This window comes from Nilaparvata lugens, chromosome 3 (assembly GCF_014356525.2).
Source record: "Nilaparvata lugens isolate BPH chromosome 3, ASM1435652v1, whole genome shotgun sequence".
Classification (NCBI taxonomy): Eukaryota; Metazoa; Arthropoda; class Insecta; order Hemiptera; family Delphacidae; genus Nilaparvata; species Nilaparvata lugens.
Window position 1 is genome coordinate 31,812,173 of NC_052506.1, and position 20,865 is coordinate 31,833,037.

General features: G+C 34.0%; 1 protein-coding gene across 1 annotated transcript in view; it reads left to right on the forward strand.

The window, feature by feature from the left end:
• LOC111045975 overlaps nucleotides 1-20,865 on the forward strand; it is a 65,513-nt gene that overhangs the window by 33,016 nt on the left and 11,632 nt on the right. The window contains exon 2 of the mRNA XM_039423540.1: nucleotides 16,212-18,639. Coding sequence (XP_039279474.1) covers nucleotides 16,212-18,639 — 2,428 coding nt within the window. The remainder of the gene's footprint in view (nucleotides 1-16,211; nucleotides 18,640-20,865) is intronic.

The following is a 20,865-nucleotide window of genomic DNA, read 5'->3' on the forward strand; positions in this document are numbered from 1 at the left end:
ATATATTTAGATAATCATAATAAAATAAAAACATTTAGGAAGTTGCTCTATATCAGAAGGTTCGCAACTAATTCAACTTTATTCAAACGTATTCTTTCAACTTCATTCAAATGATTCAGCGTTTTTGTAGGTCTATCTGATTTCAACTGTTTTGACAGTAAGAATTTGAGTGTTGTACACGGCTCTTGATAAGTCCAAAACAAATCCTATCAAACCGTAGTTGATTAATGAGATATTTCAACGGTAAAGTTTGACATTGGCATGAGTGAGGACTCTGCACATCAACGTTCCTGATTCAATTGTCTTTGAAAGGTTGTGATGAATGAATGAACAGTTCTAATTCATGATCGATGATCATACATTTTTCCACACAAGGACTTTCAACTTAATACTTGTTAAAAATTTTATATATCGATTATAACTGAATACCTTACTGTACTAGATACTGTTACTAATTATAAAATTAATTTTCCGTGTTTTATCTGATTTCAACTATTTGATTTCAACTGTTTTGACAGTAAGAATTTGAGTGTTGTACACGGCTCTTGATAAGTCCAAAACAAATCCTATCAAACCGTAGTTGATTCATGAGATATTTCAACGGTAAAGTTTGATAGAAACACATATTGTCATATAGGTATTTTAGCTTGTTAAGTGAATTGAGCACCTAGGGATGGGAATATAATGGCATCCAAATAATTTCAACTCACTTAATCGATTTAGTTGAGATCAGTATAGAATGATAGAGACAATGAATTTGAATTTCTTTCAAATCATTGGCCCTGAGAATCGATTCCAAAATATCACATTTTTTATTGTAATGCATTGTTCGATTTGTAAGCCAGGTTGCCAAAAGGTCTTTGTTAGTCTAATAAGAGGCATAATATGTAGACTTGAACGGTTGTTGGGTCAAGAACCGACTAGATTTTTCTCGAAGGCCTGATATAGTAAGAACACTTGCCTGATAGTAAGAACGCTGGCCTTCTCTGTTTAGCAGCAGGGTCGAATTGAAGACAATTATCAGAGAATTTTCCAAGATGTTATGAGAACAAGTATTTTAGCTTGTTTAGTGAATTAAGCACCTAGGGATGGGAATATAAGTTGAAATCGATTGAAAAACAAGGGTCGACTTAATGCGTGTTGATAATCATTATTGTCTGAAATAGGCAGAGGTCTAGTCTGAGAAGAAATCGCAGTCTCTGCTGGGGACAGCCTTGTCCTGATCAATTATCACACTAAATCTAAACTGATCGCTAACTTTTAATTGTGGGAAGAGAAACGCATCATGAAATACTGTATGAGTCCGGTCACTTCAAGGCGAAAGTAACACATTGTTTCGTACACCGAATAAGCTGAGGATTCACTTTTAGTTTCAGTTTGGAATCCGATCGTACAATAGGTTTGCGATGTCGTCTAATTATATTATCAGTCATTATTCTGGCATAGAAACTTATTATTCACAATACTCACTTAAAAAAAGAGCTAAAGGAAAGCTGCGCGTTGACTAATTTATTAATTTTTGTTCCAATTTTATCAATCTGAACAAACATTGTGATTATAAATTAATTTATTGATTTCAATTTTAAAAATTCCTCGCACATTCGCCTCCGATATATTTTCGCAGTATACAAATGATGTTCTATCCTTATCCTATACGGATAGAACGGCAGGTCGATGTTTAACTTGAGTTTAGGTCACGCTCGCGATCACCCTGCATATTTAACACGTGAAGAATGCTGGAAGTGAACAGAACGGTCAAGTTTCGATCGCGATTCAGTAAGATGGCATCCAAATGTTCCTATGCTTGATTAGTGATATTGGCATTATTGATAATGGCATCCAAATGTTCCTACTGATTAGTGACATTGATTGATAGCTGAACCGCGACTTATCCGTGTATATTGTTAGCACCTTATGTTTCAATGTACGGAGAAGCAGGTAGAATTTAGAATGAGTTTTCGAATTGTATAAAATTCGGAAATCCTACCATTAATGAATAAATTGAGAAGCAAATAACAAATATTAACTTGAATATTATATATTCTGTCAACTTCAAGAGTGTATGTCAAGGTATTCCTTGAGTTTTTGATGATACAGTAGGCCACTTAATCCACAATGTGATCTGGTGAATCATACATGGAAACATTATCTACAATATATCTACGATAATTAATTATTCGTTCGTTATGTAAATTCAAATAAACAGTTTTTCAACAAACACCCTGCAGTTTGAAACAGTTTAAAACCGCCTAATCACAGTTCGGCAAGCAGGAGTCAAGCAAATGCGCGCTCCAATCAAAACATGGCGTACGGTATTACATTTCTTCTGCCAAGGTCAAGTCACGACCACCGTTTGACACATTATTCATTTATTTTAGCAACAAGAGCTCAACGTCGGTCACGTAGGAAGCGTGCCTCAGATCAGATCAGATCGACATGAACTGCGGTTCTGCAAGAATAAAGTGTAAAGAATTTGGTAGAAAGTACGAGCCCGCCCCAGCAACTAACGACTGTGCGTTTTGACTATACATACTTTTCTATTCAAATAGTTTTGTCGGATTAGGCTGATGACTTGTCGTGATCTGTTCCAACTCGACTCAGTTTGCAGTCGTGATCCTTTCACAGACGCTATAACGGTAGTTATTCATCCAGAGAAACGTAATTTATTCAGCCTCAGGTTTTTCATGGCCATAAATCCTTGGAATGCTACGGAAAAATTCTTGGTAGATATTTGATTTGGATCTGGAAGAACCTAATGGATGTAGGAATCTGAAAGTGGCTAGTAAGCTGCCACCATATAAAAAATGCGATATCCAAAAAAATATATATCTGCCACCAAGAGGAACATAACATTTTTAGGAGTTAGACCATTATGGATTAGAAGAAGAAATTATTGTGAGGACGTTTCCTGTAGAACTTTCAAAACACAATAGAAACATAGAATAGATGCCCATCCTCTAAGTGAGACAAAATGTTACATTTCACATAAGGTAGCCAACCTACATCATATTCATCGCTAACCAACCCAAAACTCCAAAAGGGGAATGATAGATGAAGCATAATCGTCGAAACTCTACAAAATTTACATCTTGGAAGTAAACTTTAGTAAGTGATTTAAAACAAGTTTTCTATGATACCAAGAAACCCGATTAGTCCAATCAATGAACAATGCTATGGACAACTAATTATGGACGAATGTACACCTAATTATTTATGAGATCGCCATTTAACATTGGCTAATTAAATACATATTTATTGAATATATACATATATTATATATATATATATATGTATATATGTAATATATATAATATATAAGTAATATATTATACATATTTATATATTACTTGCATAACCATGGATTTTACTGATAATTATTATTCATATTTCTTTTATCACATTTCCACTCCATTATTAGTCCTATATCAGATTTCGATTATCAATTTAAGAGGTTATCATTTTCAAGGAACTCTTCCATAATAAAATAGAACTTAAAGAAGATCTGAGAACTTAAAGATGTTGGTGTTGGTGTTATGATGATGATGATGGTAGTTAGTTATGATGATGGAATTGATGATTAGTTATGATGATGAAATAAAGACGAAAAATGTAGTTAGTGAAGCCTAATTAATTCCATTCTAATTCCAAGAGTTATATGAAAAATCATTACTACCTAAACCTTGCTACTTTTACATGTGGCCTACTATTTGGAATGGCATATTATCAATCAATCATCACAAGCTGAACATAAAATAATTAACTAGGCTACGAGTAAAACAATGAATCGAAGATTAAAATATTCAATAAAGTATATTCAGAGACAAATACGATAAGTATTCACAGGTTAATTTTATAATACTGTAGCTAGTTCTGTTCGATAGCTTGTCATAGTCCTACATAATTTTCTGTCCCCCAACAATATTATTTGATGGCGTATCGCTATTCGCTGAAAAGATCAAGTTTATTATCTTTGCTCAACGTCGAGGCTAGAGCAGTTAGGTCAAGATACCAGTTCTAGAACACTTATTCAGTGATCTTATAGTGCCGCTCAAAGTTTGCGAAGTTGAGCAATATCGTTCTTTCACTGAACACAACTTGATAATCGATACACTGACCCTAGATTGTCTTTTTGGCTTTTTTCAAAAAGTAGTCTGAACTTGCTCAGAGTGTTTTGATTCACCACACTCCACCCTTTTTTCGGGAGATTTATTAGAATGTGGAGCAAAGGTTGTGGGTGCAGGTTTTTAGGCTAATAGCCTGTTAACAGCAATACTACATTTTTTATTAAAGAGAAAAAGTTCATGGTTTCGATTAACATTCTTGAACTATGAGGCGAAAAACATGACCTTTCTGTATACTAAATTACTAGTCTATACTTTCTATTTTCATCTAAGAATGTGACTGGTATAAATTTGGTTCAAGAATATAAAATAATATTATGGAAATGAAGTGATAGAATACGCTCATCAACTACCGTTTATGCTTATGCCTAATATATGGAAACAGATGAAATATAAACACAACTCCCAACGCTGCTTCTACCAAGATAAATTACGAATATATCAATGTTGATGTAGATGAAATCGAATAGCCTAGTTAAGTTTTGTACGTGAAATTCTAAATTAGTCAGACAGAATCATAAAGTATTCACGGTATTTATCAGTTCAGTATCACACATTCTTGTGAATTTTCATCAGTTTTAAATATTTATACAATCAAGCCTTCTCTAAAAGGGCCTCCTCGGCTATCTCTACTTATAGAGATATCATAATAGGCATATTGAAGAAGGAAAAATAAAAAAGAAGACTTTTTAAAGCTTGACAAAGTTTTTAAAATACTAATTTATTATACTAGACTACCAATGCGATAGTAGATACTGCATGCAGTAGCTATACTTTATGCAGTATTGCTAAAGAGAAATCCACGAACAATAACAAACTATTAACCAGATGCCAGATCAGAGTGCAGCATGAAGTTTTCTCAATAATATTATAGCTTCACATTCAATTCCATTTGTTGAGTTGCAGACATTTCGTAACACGAGTTATATGTTTTCTTCACCACATGAACTCTTTCGATATAGATTGTACACCGCTGAGTTGACAAGCGTCTCGAAACAAGTCTCATGAGATAATAATCGCCAACTTCTCCATACTATACGGGTAATTCAGCACTTCCCTTGTTGGTATCAGACTGATAATTTTCTCTTTCTGTAAACTGAACTCCTCAATCCTTCAAGGAGGCTATTACCCATGCCTATATCAACTTGTACAATGTACAACACTTCATCACATCAAACGATTACGGTAACTTACGTCATGAAACTGGGATGAGAATAACTCATCTTTAAATCTATTTTGAAAAAAAAATGTAAGAAGTTGTAGTTTACTTTTCGAATTTGAATTGGAAGAATTTGTTGCTCGCTTGTTTATGTTTTACTATTCATGTCCATTATTGAGTTTGATAGACGATATTTATATTTGTGAAAAAACTCAACAATATAGTGTGACAAAAAATATGGTAAATCCTATAAATGAAGGCACCAGTGATGAATCAGGCTCATTAAAGTAGAGATTACTATTGATGAAATTAACTACAACCTTCCATATATCTTAATAGACTAACTGACAAGTAAGTAAATTTAGCATGCTATCAAGCAAGGTCTGGTGTTTTTAATATTACACGACGATGAGGAGGAGGAGAGTGGGGGTTCAACATGCTTTAAGTCTCGAATGGATACTGTCACCTGGTCATATGGGACATATATATGATTCATATATTTATCTCATATTGATCAGGATTTTAGAGTTTTATTTTACGAAAAGTTTAATGAACGGTGTTTCTGCCTTTGAACAGTTTTGTCATCGACAGAAAGATTGTTTATTTCACTTGTTATCAAAATTATTGTAGTTTCTCTTTTGTTTTTCATAACAAACGTGATCGGCTTGTGCGACTGATAAAAATATGTATTTGAAATGGCTTCATGTTTGGCATTGACTGAGTTATATATTAATACCCAAAATTTTTACTAGTCGGTGTGTGAGCTCGTTCGTTAGGACTGAGAGTAAAAGTCCGGCTGTTCTGGTGAAGGGGATAGATTTTGTTCTTGTTTTATAATACAATTTTCCTGTCACAGTTCGGGCAGTTTAAAGAGAATTGTATTATTGAATAAGAAGGGATCTGAACCCACTTCATTAGATCAGTTTTTTTATTTATTTTTCATTAATAATTAACGTCGCGATTAACCAGTGGATGCCAAATTGGGGGCCATTATCATAAAGGTAGGTGACTACTGAGTCATTGTTTTAATTTTTCCATAACCACAACAAATTTAATCTTCACTAGCAGCCAAGCGAGTAGCCCTTGAAATATTCATATTTTTATTGTTATTTCATAATTTATAATTATAATTCTAATTTTTTGTACAAATAATTTATTGCTTTGTTTTAATTATCAAAAACCAGTACGATCATTTCTTGGTTTTTCATTTTCCCACCCTTTCATACTCGGTGAAGGCACATATTGCTTACATATTTGGTGGAGGTTTATCCTGCCGTCCAGATCTTGTTTACATAATTGGTGGAGGCTCAAAGGGTTTTTAATCCAGCTTTTAAAATTTGGACTTTTCCGGTTACCTCAGTGAAGATTCAATTTTTGTGGTTGCATTTTTCATTATTATGAATATATGTTTTTATTTCAGTGAAATTATGGGTGAAATAGTTGAGTTTGAACCTTACGGGACTGTAAAAACAGTTTGTAGGATGAATTTCGAGTATTTAATGAATTGGAATATTGTAGAACAATAATGGATTACTAATAACGGATTTAATGAACGGATGGAGAATGATGATTATAATTGAACAGATTAATTTTGAGATTCACGATATTGGAAGAATTACGATTATTATTGATTTTGAATTGCAAAAGCTATGACAATTGAAGATTTTGTACGATTGCAAGATTTATTATCAATTCTTATTAGAAAGAATTAGATATTTATGATGACTATTAAATTAAATGATTATTAAGATATGATTGAATAGGATAAATTTATTATTATTGGAGAGATATCGATATTTGAGATATGGAGAATTTATGATTATTGAAACCAGATTAATTGGAAATTTATTATTTATTATTGAATAGAATTGGATTGGAACAGATTAACAATGGGAAAACTTAGACCGTTACTATTACCGAAATTTTTTGATGGAAAAGATGAAGAATTTGACATTGATGATTTTTTCAACTATTTTGAAAAGGTTGCCTTAGCGAACGGTTGGGATGAAAAAGATAATTTATTATACTTGCGGTTTTGTTTGAAAGGAAGTGCTGAGAAATATTTTGACGTTATTGAGAATGATTTGACTCGACAGGACAAATTTGAATATATGCCAGTGAAAGAAAAATTGGTTAATTTCTATCGATCTCCTCTCAAATTGTGGAAACTAGAAAAGGAATTAGATACTTGTAGCATGGAATTTGAAGAAGATGGTAGAGATTTTGTAGCACGAGTCTTATCCCTATGTAGAAAAGTAGATTCGAATATGCATGAATCTCGGATTATCAGGATAATTTTAAGAGGTTTGTCTTCAAATATATTTGAAAGAATTATAATGTTATCAAATAGTACTATTGTAGAATTGTATAAAAATATTGAGAAATATGAATTATCATGTCAGTATTTGAATGAGTGGAAATTTGGACAGGTGCAAGTAATTAATGATATTATGGAACCAGAATTTGAAGAACTATTGGAAATCGGAAATGAGTTTGAAAATGAGAATTGTTTAGAAAATGCTATTATCTGTGATGATTTTGATTCTTGTAATTATTATGTTTCAAATGAAGTGGATGTATATTGTCATGTTAGTAACTTCGAGATTGAAAATGGGTTGGATGAAGTTCTTATTTGTAATGATTGTGATTTGAATGAGGAAGATATAATTTACAAAGAGGATAAAGATAGGGAAATGATTAAGGAAGAGTTATCAGATTTATCGGAAAGTGATTTGGATTTCTCTTTTACGATTGATAACAGGCCGTTTGAACATTTTGTGAACTCTGGTATGCGTAATGATTGTGAATCTAGAGGAGTCAAGATGCATCAGAATGTTAGTCTCGTGAATAATAGGACTAATAGAAAAAGAAGACGTAAGAAATGTAAAGTTTGTGGTAAACATAATCATTTTACGCGGAATTGTTTTTACAACGTTAATTATGCTTATCGGGTTTATAAAAGGATGCATAGAATTTGTGAAAAAGAAGGCTATGATATTAGAGTGTGTTCTTTTGACGGCAGAAAGTTTTCGGGAAATGCTAGACGTAAGAAAGCATATTTTACTGATAGGACACAGGAATTTAGTACTGGGCATATTGATGAAAATGTTTTAGACGGCGGTCAATCAAATAATGATATGTCAAGGAATGAATTAGGAGGTTGTATAGTCACTGAATCAGGTTCTACTTTGGAAGGTGTTAGGCACAATGGGATATATGTTAGAAGAAACTATTCTAATACTGATGATAAGAAATATTCAATCTCCCATAAACACGAGATTGATCTTGTAGATATTAAAATTAATTATAGCCAGAAATGTGGATCAGCAAATAATGGTTTTGAACGAAATATTACTGACTCATGTTCAGAGTTGAAAAGTGATGTAGATAATAAAAGTTTTGTTAACAAGATGAATGAATCAATAATCATCGATAAACAAGAACCAGGCCATGGAAATAGTATATTGAACCGATTACAGAAAAAATGTGAATCAGCGATTTGTGTGAACAGTGAAGGTGAAAATACAGAGTCAGATTTGAATTATTGTAATTATCCGAAAGATATGAAGAATAATAAAATTGAAACTGATGGAATTATTATTAATGAGAGTTCGGTAGAGAAATATGATGACATAATTTTGAATAGTTTGGAAAGCGTGTCCCAGTTAAGCGTTAATAGCGATGAAATATTTATTGAAACAATAATTCTGGAGAGGTTTGAAAAACGAACTCAGACTCAGCAGACTCAGCGAAAGTATTACATGAGACAATATTGCTAGTAGAACGAGGCCTTTTAGCTGGTTTGCAGTTGTCATTCAGGAAGAACGCTGAACTGTTTGGGACTAATACATCATTCGATGTCAGATAAATTAAAAATAATCATTGTCCGATATTGAGAACGATTTTTTTGAATTCTCTTTTGTCATTACGAGCGAAGAAGTAACTTCTCTACAGAATCAACTTATTAGAGATGATGCGCAAGGTCCGTGAGAGATTACCGGAGATATTAAGAGAAGTGCAGGAAAAACAAAAAGATAGTTTTGATAAAAGACATAGATTAGTAGCTTTCAATAAAGGAGATAAAGTTCTAGTTTCGTATCCTAGGTATCAGGCTGATACTTGTAAAAAATTCAATAATCCTTTTCATGGGCCTTTTGTGGTATCAAGGAAGTTATCTGATTTAAACTATGAAGTGTTATTAGAAAAGCGGGGAAAGATTGTTCCAGAAATTATTCATGTAAGGAGAATGAAACTTTTTCATGAACGAAAGTCATAGCAAGGTGTGGAAAAGTGGAAAAAGTTTTATTTCAATCATTATACCATAATAATGTCGTCTGTAATCTAGATATTGAGTTTTTTTTTCGTTGGGATGATAGTCATGTGACAGGTGAATTAAATTTTGGGATTTTATGATTTTTTTTTCACTGAGCTTGTAGGTAGTGATAATTTCAATCGTTTATGTCCAATAAAATTTTTCGATTAGGGCAGTAGTTTTCGAGTTAGGTATTTTCAATAATTTTCAAAAATTTTCTTTTTGGGATTTTGTGATTTTTTTTCTCTATATAAAGTTTTGTTTTAGTATTTTGAAACATATTCTGGAAATTCGATGTAATTCACCGAACGAATCTGTTGTGAAGGAAGTTTTTCAAACGACGATTTTGATAGCGTTCGATATTGATTGACTCCTATTAAATTTTTGCTCTACTGGCTGCTGTTATGGCGAAATTATCGAAAAATTCAGAAATCTCCAGTTCATGGAAAACAATTTTGTGAATTTTCGATTTTTTTTTCGGGAATCTTATTTTTTAGGATGAGTACGTTCAACTTTGTTCTGTGAAAAATTTTGTTTAGAGCAAAGGGTTTTGAGGTTTTTCATTTTATAGTTTTTGTTGGTGACCTTGTATAGTAGCAAAAAAATTTTTTTTTTTTTTGAATTTAAAGATGAATTTTAGGTCATTCGCTTGCATTTCTAAAATGGGATAGGATATGTGAAGTAGATATTTTTGAGATATTTGAGGGTTCGTGAGTTATTTCAATAGGTAGTAAATTTTCGGCTACAGTCAGACACGGATTTTGAATTTCGCGCGTTTCTGCTGAATGGTTATCTACTGATTTTGAATTTCGCGCGTTTTTGCTAAATGGTTATCTGCTATTTTTCTATGGTTTATGTTGGGATTTCATTTTGGTTTCATGATATTTGATGGATAGTTGTATTCTACATAATTATATTGGATTTTGGTTTTCAGTTATGATGAGTCCGATGAGTTCTTTTTTTTACGATTTATGATGATTACAAGGTATGCGGCGTATCTTGATTGTTAGTCTAGAAATTTCAGACAAATTCGGAAAAAGTCGATTTTCGAAAAAAATTTTATTGCAGTTTCATATTTTCTTAGCATAGATTTTAGCATTGCGATACTTATAATTTTGTTTAGGGCAAAGGGTTCTGAGATATTTCACTTTAGAATTTTGGCCCTTTGGATTTTATATTTCATTATATTAAGGTTACGAATAAGTTTTATTGAAATATTTTCAAGGGTTATTAAAGGTAGATATTTTGTTGATATATTTCATGAATTAAATATTTGAATTTGTTGTCATAAGGTGTTGATAATTAAGGTTTAATGGTGATAGTCATTTTTTTAAGTCATATTTTTTTGAAGTTATGCGCTATATTAAAGTCCCTAAGAGAATTTTTGTAAATATTATTCGTAATTATTTATCATTTCATCATTGTTTATCAGAATTGATTATAATATTTATGGATTTATCATCCAGTGGTTGAATAATAGGATTATATTTTATTTATTTGATCTGTTTTCGATGGGGTCTTATGATTCAAGCCTATAATTATAAGTCCTCGTAAAATTTTATTAAAATATTATTACTGATTATTGTTGCTGGAGGTGAAGTCCATATTTTTCAATGGTAATATAGACCAAACTTATTGTCCATGGGTTATAATAAACGGTTATAGGGGAATTTTTTAGCTATGGATAGCAGAGTTTCAGTTTTATACGTTTATATCTTTGAATTGTATTTCGTTTTATAATTTTTTCTCAGTATAAAGTAATGATTACTATATTCTTGATTATATTTCATGATAATATTTGAGTTTCATTGTGTCATGGTTCTAATATTAATGGTTTTGAGTAGGAAAATTTTTCTTTTGGCACAATAGGTTGAGTTCAGGGCTTATTATTATGGTTGAGTTTTTATTTTCAGAAGTGATTTTTGGTAATCATTGTAGAACCATGTTTTACGATATAGAATCAGTTATTATAGAAGAGGGTTTATTATTCCATGGTTACATATTTATAATTTTAGGGTACAGTTACCTATGAAAATTGGTATTTGGCTGGGTTTTACATTTAATTTCACCAGTTGCATTATTGATTTTGTATTGATTTTACAGTTATGATTAACCATGTTATATTTCATAGTCATTATAATTATATCTCAGTTATTTCAAATTATGGTTATTCCAGGAAAATGAACAGGAAATATGGTTGATGGATAGTTTACCATTTTATGATAACCAAATGGTCATGTTTCATTCACATAATTACATATTCTGATTGCATGTTACATTTTTGTAATATAACATTATCACTGATATAACTTTCTTTTTTTTTTCTCGATAAGTCATGGTACGTTTTAATATTTGGTGCCACGAAAAAGTACAGTAATGTAATTCATTGTTTTGTTATTTTATTTTTGCGTTTGTACTGATGTGACCTACGTTAAGAAAGTGCAATTGTCACGTATTTTTGTTTAGTTGTCAATCTTGTTATTCATATCCAGGGCAAGGTCGTTCATTGAGTGACAAACGTTGTTATTGATACTTTTAAACGTTCACTAATAGAAATTCATAATGAAGCTGTTATAAGACAATTATATTTTTGATGGATGAATATTTTATTCACTTTTATTTTGACTTGAATTTATTTCTCAATAAAAATATAACTAGAGTATAAGTTTTTATATTCTGATTATTTATTGTATGATTGTGATTTTGTTTTCATATGACTCATATATTGTTCTGATTTCAGAATTGTTCCAGTATATATATATATAGGCCTATGCACTTCTAATAAATTGTATCATTTCTAGGTTTCTGATTAATAATATATGCTAACCAGCCAGTCCAGTTGTTAATTGTAATATTCACGTCGAGTTTATTAATATTATTGTAAACGTTTCTCTTGATTTTTTTTTATTACGATTCATTTGCGGTTGCTTCAAGTAGAGTTTTTTTTGTTTGTAAGAGGTTCTGTTACGCATAAACATGTCAATTATGGTACATTTTGCGTCATTTCTCATTCTCACGACTTTCACGGCGCAACTGGAGGCAGTCAGGGTCTTCGCGGGAGTTTTCTACAAGGAGCTACGTCACGCTGTAGCGTATGAATCATCGGTTCCACTAACATACGAGGTAGATTTCCCGGCAGCTCAGCTCGACATCTTGCAGGCGGAAAGGGTGTTCTGGCCTAACTGTCAACAAGAGGATTGCAGTTTAGCGGATGCGGTAGAAGTTTTGTATAATTCTACAAACGGAATTCTTCGCAACAGTCATGCTGCTTTCAACTCTTCAATTCGTTTGGGAACTCAAGCTTCACGAAAGACCAGAGCGATCGATGTTGTCGGCGATTTTCTTCATTTTTGTTGCGCAGTCGCGACGGATGGGGAACTTCATAAGCTGGAATTCAACGAAAAACATGTAGCTGATCACCTCAACGCATTCCAAGGGTTGGTTGCAGACGACCACAAAGATTTAATTCGGATTTCTCGCAACTTGAGGCAGTTTGCTGGAAATTTTTCTCAGCAATTTCACGATGCGTATAGCAAATTAACAGACAGTATGAGATTATTCGTACAACAGAATGTATCGGAGGAGAAAACACTGTTCACAAACCAGTTATTAATTTACATTTTTCACCTCTACTCACATGTAAATATTTTATCACGGCAGGAATTCATAAATACTGCGAAGGAACGCTGTGATAAAAGGCTTTTACCCTTTTCGCTGGTACACCCCAATTTATTACGTTCAGATCTCTTCAGATTGGAGAAAGGATATAAGTCGAAAGGACACCAGTTAGCTATACCTCTATCGGATTTGCAGCGATATTTTGATCTTCCACTTACGACTTGCGTGGTGAAGGAGAACTCCATGGTGCTTAGCTTAAAAGTACCGTTGGTCAGCATCGGCGGACAGTTTCAATTGCACAAGTATGTGAGGACACCTATGTATTTCGACGGCCAGATTTGTCAGCTTCAGCAGCAGGATTTCGTTTTGGCGCGGAGACAGGAGGACGGTGAGATTCAGGTCATCTCGGGAGATCATCTCTCTTCTTGTCGGGCACAGGACGATTTCTTATGCTATCTTCCGCGGCTGGTGCATGGAGGACATATGTCATCGAGATGTATGCATCACTTGTTTGCGGCGACAGAGCTGAAGGACATCCAACAATATTGCAGTTTAAGCTGTCGTCCAGCTAAGCAGGAGTTGGAGATCGTCGAATTTTCGCCTTCGGAGTATATCGTCGCGAATATACAGGCCAACACTACAGTCACTTGCGAGGGAGGTTCGTTTCATCATCTTCAACCTATTCCGGGAGCAATGTATGTGGTTTTACCCTGTCATTGCGAGATTTCGGTCGGCGGGAGAATAATGGTGAGAAAGACTTTTCCGTGTGACGCAAATGTTGATAAACAACCTCAGGTTCTCCATTACTTACCTTTGCATTGGGTTAAGTTTAATTCGTTGAAAATTGATGTTTTGCAACCGCATTTCAATCCTAATTTTGTTAATTTTAGCGAAATTTTAAAAACTGATATAGATATAAAGGTTCCGGAATTTACAGTTCAAGACGTAATATCGTCAGATATATTTCACAAAGTAGATCTTCCAAATTCTTGGGGAGATGTTGTAAATTCCTCTAGTTTTGTTTTTTATATATTATTGGCTGGTTAGGGTTTTTAACTTTATTCTGTGCATATTTAGGCATCAAGTTGTATGTGTGTAAATTATCTGCTGTAACGGTAGCACAACCCAAGATACATATAATCGATAGTTAGGAGTTATATAGTTACTTTTTGATAGATTAACTGTTTTATTGTTTTTTTTCTTGCCTATATAGTTATGAGTCATAATGTACTTATAAAGTTTTTTTTTTTTTTTTTCTCGATTTTTTATTGCAGTTTTTGAAGTAGTTCAATGTTGATTCACAAATAAATTATTGTCAATTGAGATTTTCTTTTCATAATAAGTTGAATATTCATGTATATTAATGTGTATAATATTGAAAGTTAGTTTCATATATAATCAATGTTATTGTGCAGCATAGTTTCGTTTTGAATTTGATTTGAATGTTTGTAATTTAGTTTGAGTAACCTACCTTTCTATGTAAAAGTTTGATTTCAATGTATAGTAGCATTATCAAGTCAATCAGGCACACGTTTGTTTCCCGAGTATATTATTTTGTTTAATCATTATTTTTTTTTTTTTTGTTCCCCTCTTGACTACAGACTCAGGGACGAGTCTTTCAGCGGGATGGGTGATGTGTCACCTGGTCATATGGGACATATATATGATTCATATATTTATCTCATATTGATCAGGATTTTAGAGTTTTATTTTACGAAAAGTTTAATGAACGGTGTTTCTGCCTTTGAACAGTTTTGTCATCGACAGAAAGATTGTTTATTTCACTTGTTATCAAAATTATTGTAGTTTCTCTTTTGTTTTTCATAACAAACGTGATCGGCTTGTGCGACTGATAAAAATATGTATTTGAAATGGCTTCATGTTTGGCATTGACTGAGTTATATATTAATACCCAAAATTTTTACTAGTCGGTGTGTGAGCTCGTTCGTTAGGACTGAGAGTAAAAGTCCGGCTGTTCTGGTGAAGGGGATAGATTTTGTTCTTGTTTTATAATACAATTTTCCTGTCACAGTTCGGGCAGTTTAAAGAGAATTGTATTATTGAATAAGAAGGGATCTGAACCCACTTCATTAGATCAGTTTTTTATTTATTTTTCATTAATAATTAACGTCGCGATTAACCAGTGGATGCCAAATTGGGGGCCATTATCATAAAGGTAGGTGACTACTGAGTCATTGTTTTAATTTTTCCATAACCACAACAAATTTAATCTTCACTAGCAGCCAAGCGAGTAGCCCTTGAAATATTCATATTTTTATTGTTATTTCATAATTTATAATTATAATTCTAATTTTTTGTATAAATAATTTATTGCTTTGTTTTAATTATCAAAAAACCAGTACGATCATTTCTTGGTTTTTCATTTTCCCACCCTTACATACTCGGTGAAGGCACATATTGCTTACATATTTGGTGGAGGTTTATCCTGCCGTCCAGATCTTGTTTACAATACTCAATACAATAATCATTGAATCTGGAGACTCGTTACATAACAATCTGGAGATTGAGGATTTCTCATTTTTTAATTTAAACCAAACATTTTAAAACCAGTTAATTACAGTCAATGTATTCTGGTGCATGGTGTTCTATTGAAGTAAATTTCCACAAGCTAATTAGCGATTATTTCTGCCATTTAAACTGTGCTCTCTTGAATCTACACATGTCATGTTTGTTAATTCAGTACCATAGGTACCACACAACATCTAGAATTTCTGTATTCCTTCAACTTCTTCAAATTTATATCTGGTTTCAGTTTATCTGGTTTCAGGTAGATTCTTTAAAGTTGAGGGAGTTCAATTATATTATCAATTATAATATTATTAACTGGAACAATGTCATCTTCAATGGAATAATTATAGAAATGGGAGAGAGTGTGTCTATTAAATGGCCTATATTATCCCTTATACAATTAGATTTTAACCATTTTGGATAAGCCCTCCAATAAAAAAGTGAAGCTTATCTAATATATGTTTCTTTTCAGTTTCAGACATTTCCTCGCCATCTAGTGAGAAATCCTCTGTCTCCAGTTCAACAGAACCAGATACTCAGGGACGTTCAACAGCATCATAGGTTCCAATTGCAGCAGTCTCAGCCTCAGCCATTGCCAGTCCGTGGCAATGCAGGTAATCCGCTCTACCAGCATCAGTTCACATCGTCAGCTGAACAGAACCAACCTATTCAACAATTTAATAATGCTCAAAACAATTATCATCGACCTTTACAATCAAATCAACAATCTCAGCAAGCATTCATTCCTCAATATCATCACCAAACACAACAGCAACAACAACAGCATCAGCATCTACAACAAAACCAGCTGCTTCCACAACAAAACCAGCAGCAAGGGCAGCTGCCTTACAGATCTAATATAAACAGCCCTCTGGCTATTCAGAACCAAGATTCTTCAGCCCCTGAAGTCAGAATAAATTACAGTCCTCAAAATAATTTCCCACAACAGAGTATAATTAATCAAGCTCTGCATGCCAGTGCTGAGCAGACTGACTTCCATCCAACTTCTGCAGAATCAGCTCAAAGTGACTATGTACCAAAGATTGGTAATCAACAGCCAAGCAAGAAGTTTGTATCTTTACAATCTAGTAATAGATTTTTCATACCAGATCGCCCAGACCAGCAAGTAAGATATGTCCAACCACAGTTCACCTCATTTGACAATCAAGTGCCTAGTACTGGAGAAGGAAAATTGAAACCTTTTCACCTCTCACCAACAGAAAAGCCACTATCTGTCCCAACAGCCAGTTACAATACTGAAAGATCTCAGTCTGTTGGACACAACAATGTTGTACTGGATACACAGCCTAAAATACAGTATGTTTACCAATCCACTACTTCTAAACCAACCACAGAAGAGCCAACCCAGAAATACTACATCAAACAAGTACACAAAAATGGTGTGAGACAACAGAGTACCAAAAGTACAAGTACAAAGAGGGTACCAGAAGCTTCAACATTCTCACCTATCTATGCATCACCAAGTCCCACTTCCTCCTCAGTTCCTGTTGTTACAATCGGGCAAAGGACTCGAGCTACAGCAGCAGCAGCACCAACAAAGAAAGCTGTTCGAACCAGTACTGAACCATTTGATAGGCAAAAACTAATTGAGCAGTTGATAAACTCTCAACAGACACAGACCATTGTCAGGTCCAATGATGATGATGACCTTGCTTCAATCCATGCACAAGTTCTCAAAAAAGATAACTTACTGAAAGGGCTGCAAGGTGGAACAGTTATCACTTCTGATCAACTCTCATCACTACCAGACATTCAAAAACTCATAGCAGGGAATAATGCATCATCATCACTTTTCCTTGGAAATGGCCAACAAGTGAAAATTATACAAATACCTGACAAGCCAAAAGGCGATAAGTCTTATACAGACATTAAAAGTATTATTGCCAATCAGCAGAGACCAAGCACAACAACCACCACAACCACAGCTAAGCCTCCAAAAGTTATTTTTGAAGAGCTGACAAGAGGTGTTTTACCACCTGGAGCTGATTTTGAAGTTATCAGACAGAAGCAGGATGGAGAACTGGAGGAGATTGGTAAGATTCCACAAAACCTTCAAAAGAAAGTTACCTTTGTCATACTTGAAGAACACCCTGATGGAACTGTTAAAGTACAGGGAGTGAGAGGAAATGAAAATTCTAAAGCCAAGGATGAGGATGTCGACTCAATCATTAAGAAGATACAAGAGGGTGAGATCAAACTTCCTCCTTCCACAAAACTATCACATGGCAACTCTCGGCACATCAGCTCAAACAGTGCTACACAGGAATCAGTTCAGACACCAGCATATGTACGACATGACAGTGCAAAGATGCATCTAACACCAGATGTGAGAGTGTCAGGTGATGGCTCCAGTGGCTCAACGTTAAAGTATAGCCCATCAACTACATTGCAATCAACAACACCAGCTGCCAATATAGTGAGACAATATACACCCACATCAGTCCGGCAACAAGATAAGCAGTACATAAGTACAGTCAGCCCATTCCCAAACGCACATGCTAGGCCAACCTTTGCCCCTGCATCAGCTGAGGATGCAGTTGTTCAGCAGCACATGCCAAGTCCTCGACCTGCATCACGACCTAACTCTCCCGCTTTCCTGCCTACACCACCAGCCACTCTTGATGACGACCCATCCATTGGAATCAACTCAGTAGCTGCATCCCCATCTACTGTTTTCTTGTCAAAGCCCACTAGGATAACACACCGCTTCTCCTCTTCAACATCCACTACTACACCCTCACCCCCCTCATACAGCTCCACCACTGACCGATCTTCTCTACCAGATGATGACCTAGTGGAAATTTTGAGAAAAAATGGACTTTATGCAATGGCTCGATACCTGAAGCAGTCTGGCCTTGATAGTGTTCTCAATGAGACAGGTGAGAATTCAAAACTCTTCTTATTCTCTTCTTTATCTCATAGGATTGTCCTTAAAATTATACAATAGTCAATCCATGTTTTTAAAGAGAGTGAAGTGCTGACCAATTTTTTCTAGGGAAAACAAGGAAAAGTTTATTGTATAACACAAATAAAATCAGAGCTATCGGTGAAAATAATAATTTTGAAAATTCGTGTTTGGAAGAGTAGATTTAGTTTATGGTTATATTCATAATTACAGGTCTGTCTATCCATTATACAAAATCTGAGCTGATTAATGAAGTCTCTAGACGCTTCTAGTTCCACATTTGAAAACTTCAAATTCAACACTTAGCATATAGAATGCAATCGATCCTGCTGTAGAATTATCAAGACTCTTGACCTTAAATTGCAAAGAATGAATTAGTGAATAATTAATTTTGTTATATTGCTGAAGTATCAAGTACCTACCGTACAACATAAAGTTTCGGTAACACATAAAAATTTCAAATTTTAAACAAGTTCGAGTTTTCAATTCAAACAGCTTCATGTGTGAATTAAACCCGTGCGCATATGTTTTTACTTTCCTTGCCCTACTACCATAGGTAAGGAAAGTATTGCTTTCCAAAAAAAATTAAGGTACCCCAATTTCAAGTTTTCTATACGTTTCAAGGTCCCCTGAGTCCAAAAACATGATTTTTGGGTATTGGTCTGTGTGTGTGTGTATGTGTGTATGTGTGTGTGTGTGTGTGTATGTGTGTGTGTGTGTATGTGTGTGTGTGTGTATGTCTGTGAACACGATAACTCCATTACTAATTAACCGATCGACTTGAAATTTTAAACTTAAGGTCCTTATACCATGAGGACCCGACAATAAGAAATTCAATAAAATTCAATTCAAGATGGCGGAAAAAATGGCGGATAATTACTAAAAAAACATGTTTTTCACGTTTTTCTCGAAAATGGCTCTAACGATTTTCTTCAAATTTATATCATGGATAGCTATTTATGAGCTCTATCAACTAGCATAAGTCTCGTTTCTGGGAAAATTTCAGGAGCTCCGTAATATTCTTGAGAAAAATGGCGGAAAATGACTAAAAAACCATGTTTTTCACGGTTTTCTCGAAAACGGCTCCAACGATTTTCTTCAAATTTATACCATGGATAGCTATTTTCAAGCCCTATCAACTGGCATAAGTTTCATTTCTGGGAAAATTTCAGGAGCTCTGTAATATTCTTGAGAAAAATGGCGGATAATGACTAAAAATCCATGTTTTTCACCGTTTTCTCGAAAACTGCTCTAACGATTTACTTCAAATTCATACCATGGATAGATATTCATAAGCACTATCAACTGGCATGAGTCTCATTTCTGGGAAAATTCCATGAGCTCCGTAATATACTTGAGAAAAATGGCGGATACTGACCAAAAACCAGGTTTTTCACGGTTTTCTCGAAAACGGCTCTAACGATTTTCTTCAAATTCAAGCCATGGGTAGCTATTCATAAGTCCTATCAAATGACATGAGTTTTTTCCTTGGAAAATTGCAGGAGCTCCGTAATATTCTTGAGAAAAATGGCGGATAATTACTAAAAAACCATGTTTTTCACGTTTTTTTCAAAATAACTTGACCGATTTTTTTCAAATTCATACTCTGTATAGTTATTTATCAGCTCTATTAACTGGCATGAGTCTCCTTTCTGGGAAACTAATGGGGGGTCCACCCCATCCTTGAGAAATGGACTTTGTAACCTCCTTCTCGTGCATGAGGTAGGTAGGTAGAGCAGTTCATAAAAAGAACACATAGTCGAGATATTTCATCTGTAGAACAGCTGTTTTGACGACTTTAAAAAAATGACGACTAAAAAAATCATTGAATTTCACAATTTACACAAAGGAAAAAGTACTCTGAAAACAATTATATATACACATATACAAAAGTCTGATCGTAGTTTCGAATATGAGCAAGGAAAGTTGTGTGAGTGTACCACACCAGATTTTTTATCTGGAAGTGAGTGAGAAAAGGGAACTGCAGCGAGAAGCTGGATGATTTGAAGCCGATTTTAAGACCATAATAGTAACGTAGATGTAATCAGGGGTTATAATTTCTGACGGTACGCAGCGTTACGCCTTATCGGTACCAATGAAAGAGGGAGGAGGAGGAGGAGGAGAGAGAGAGAGAAAGAGAAAGAGAGAAAATTTCTGCCTAAATTAATGTACTTCAAATTAATATAACGTATTTGTAAAA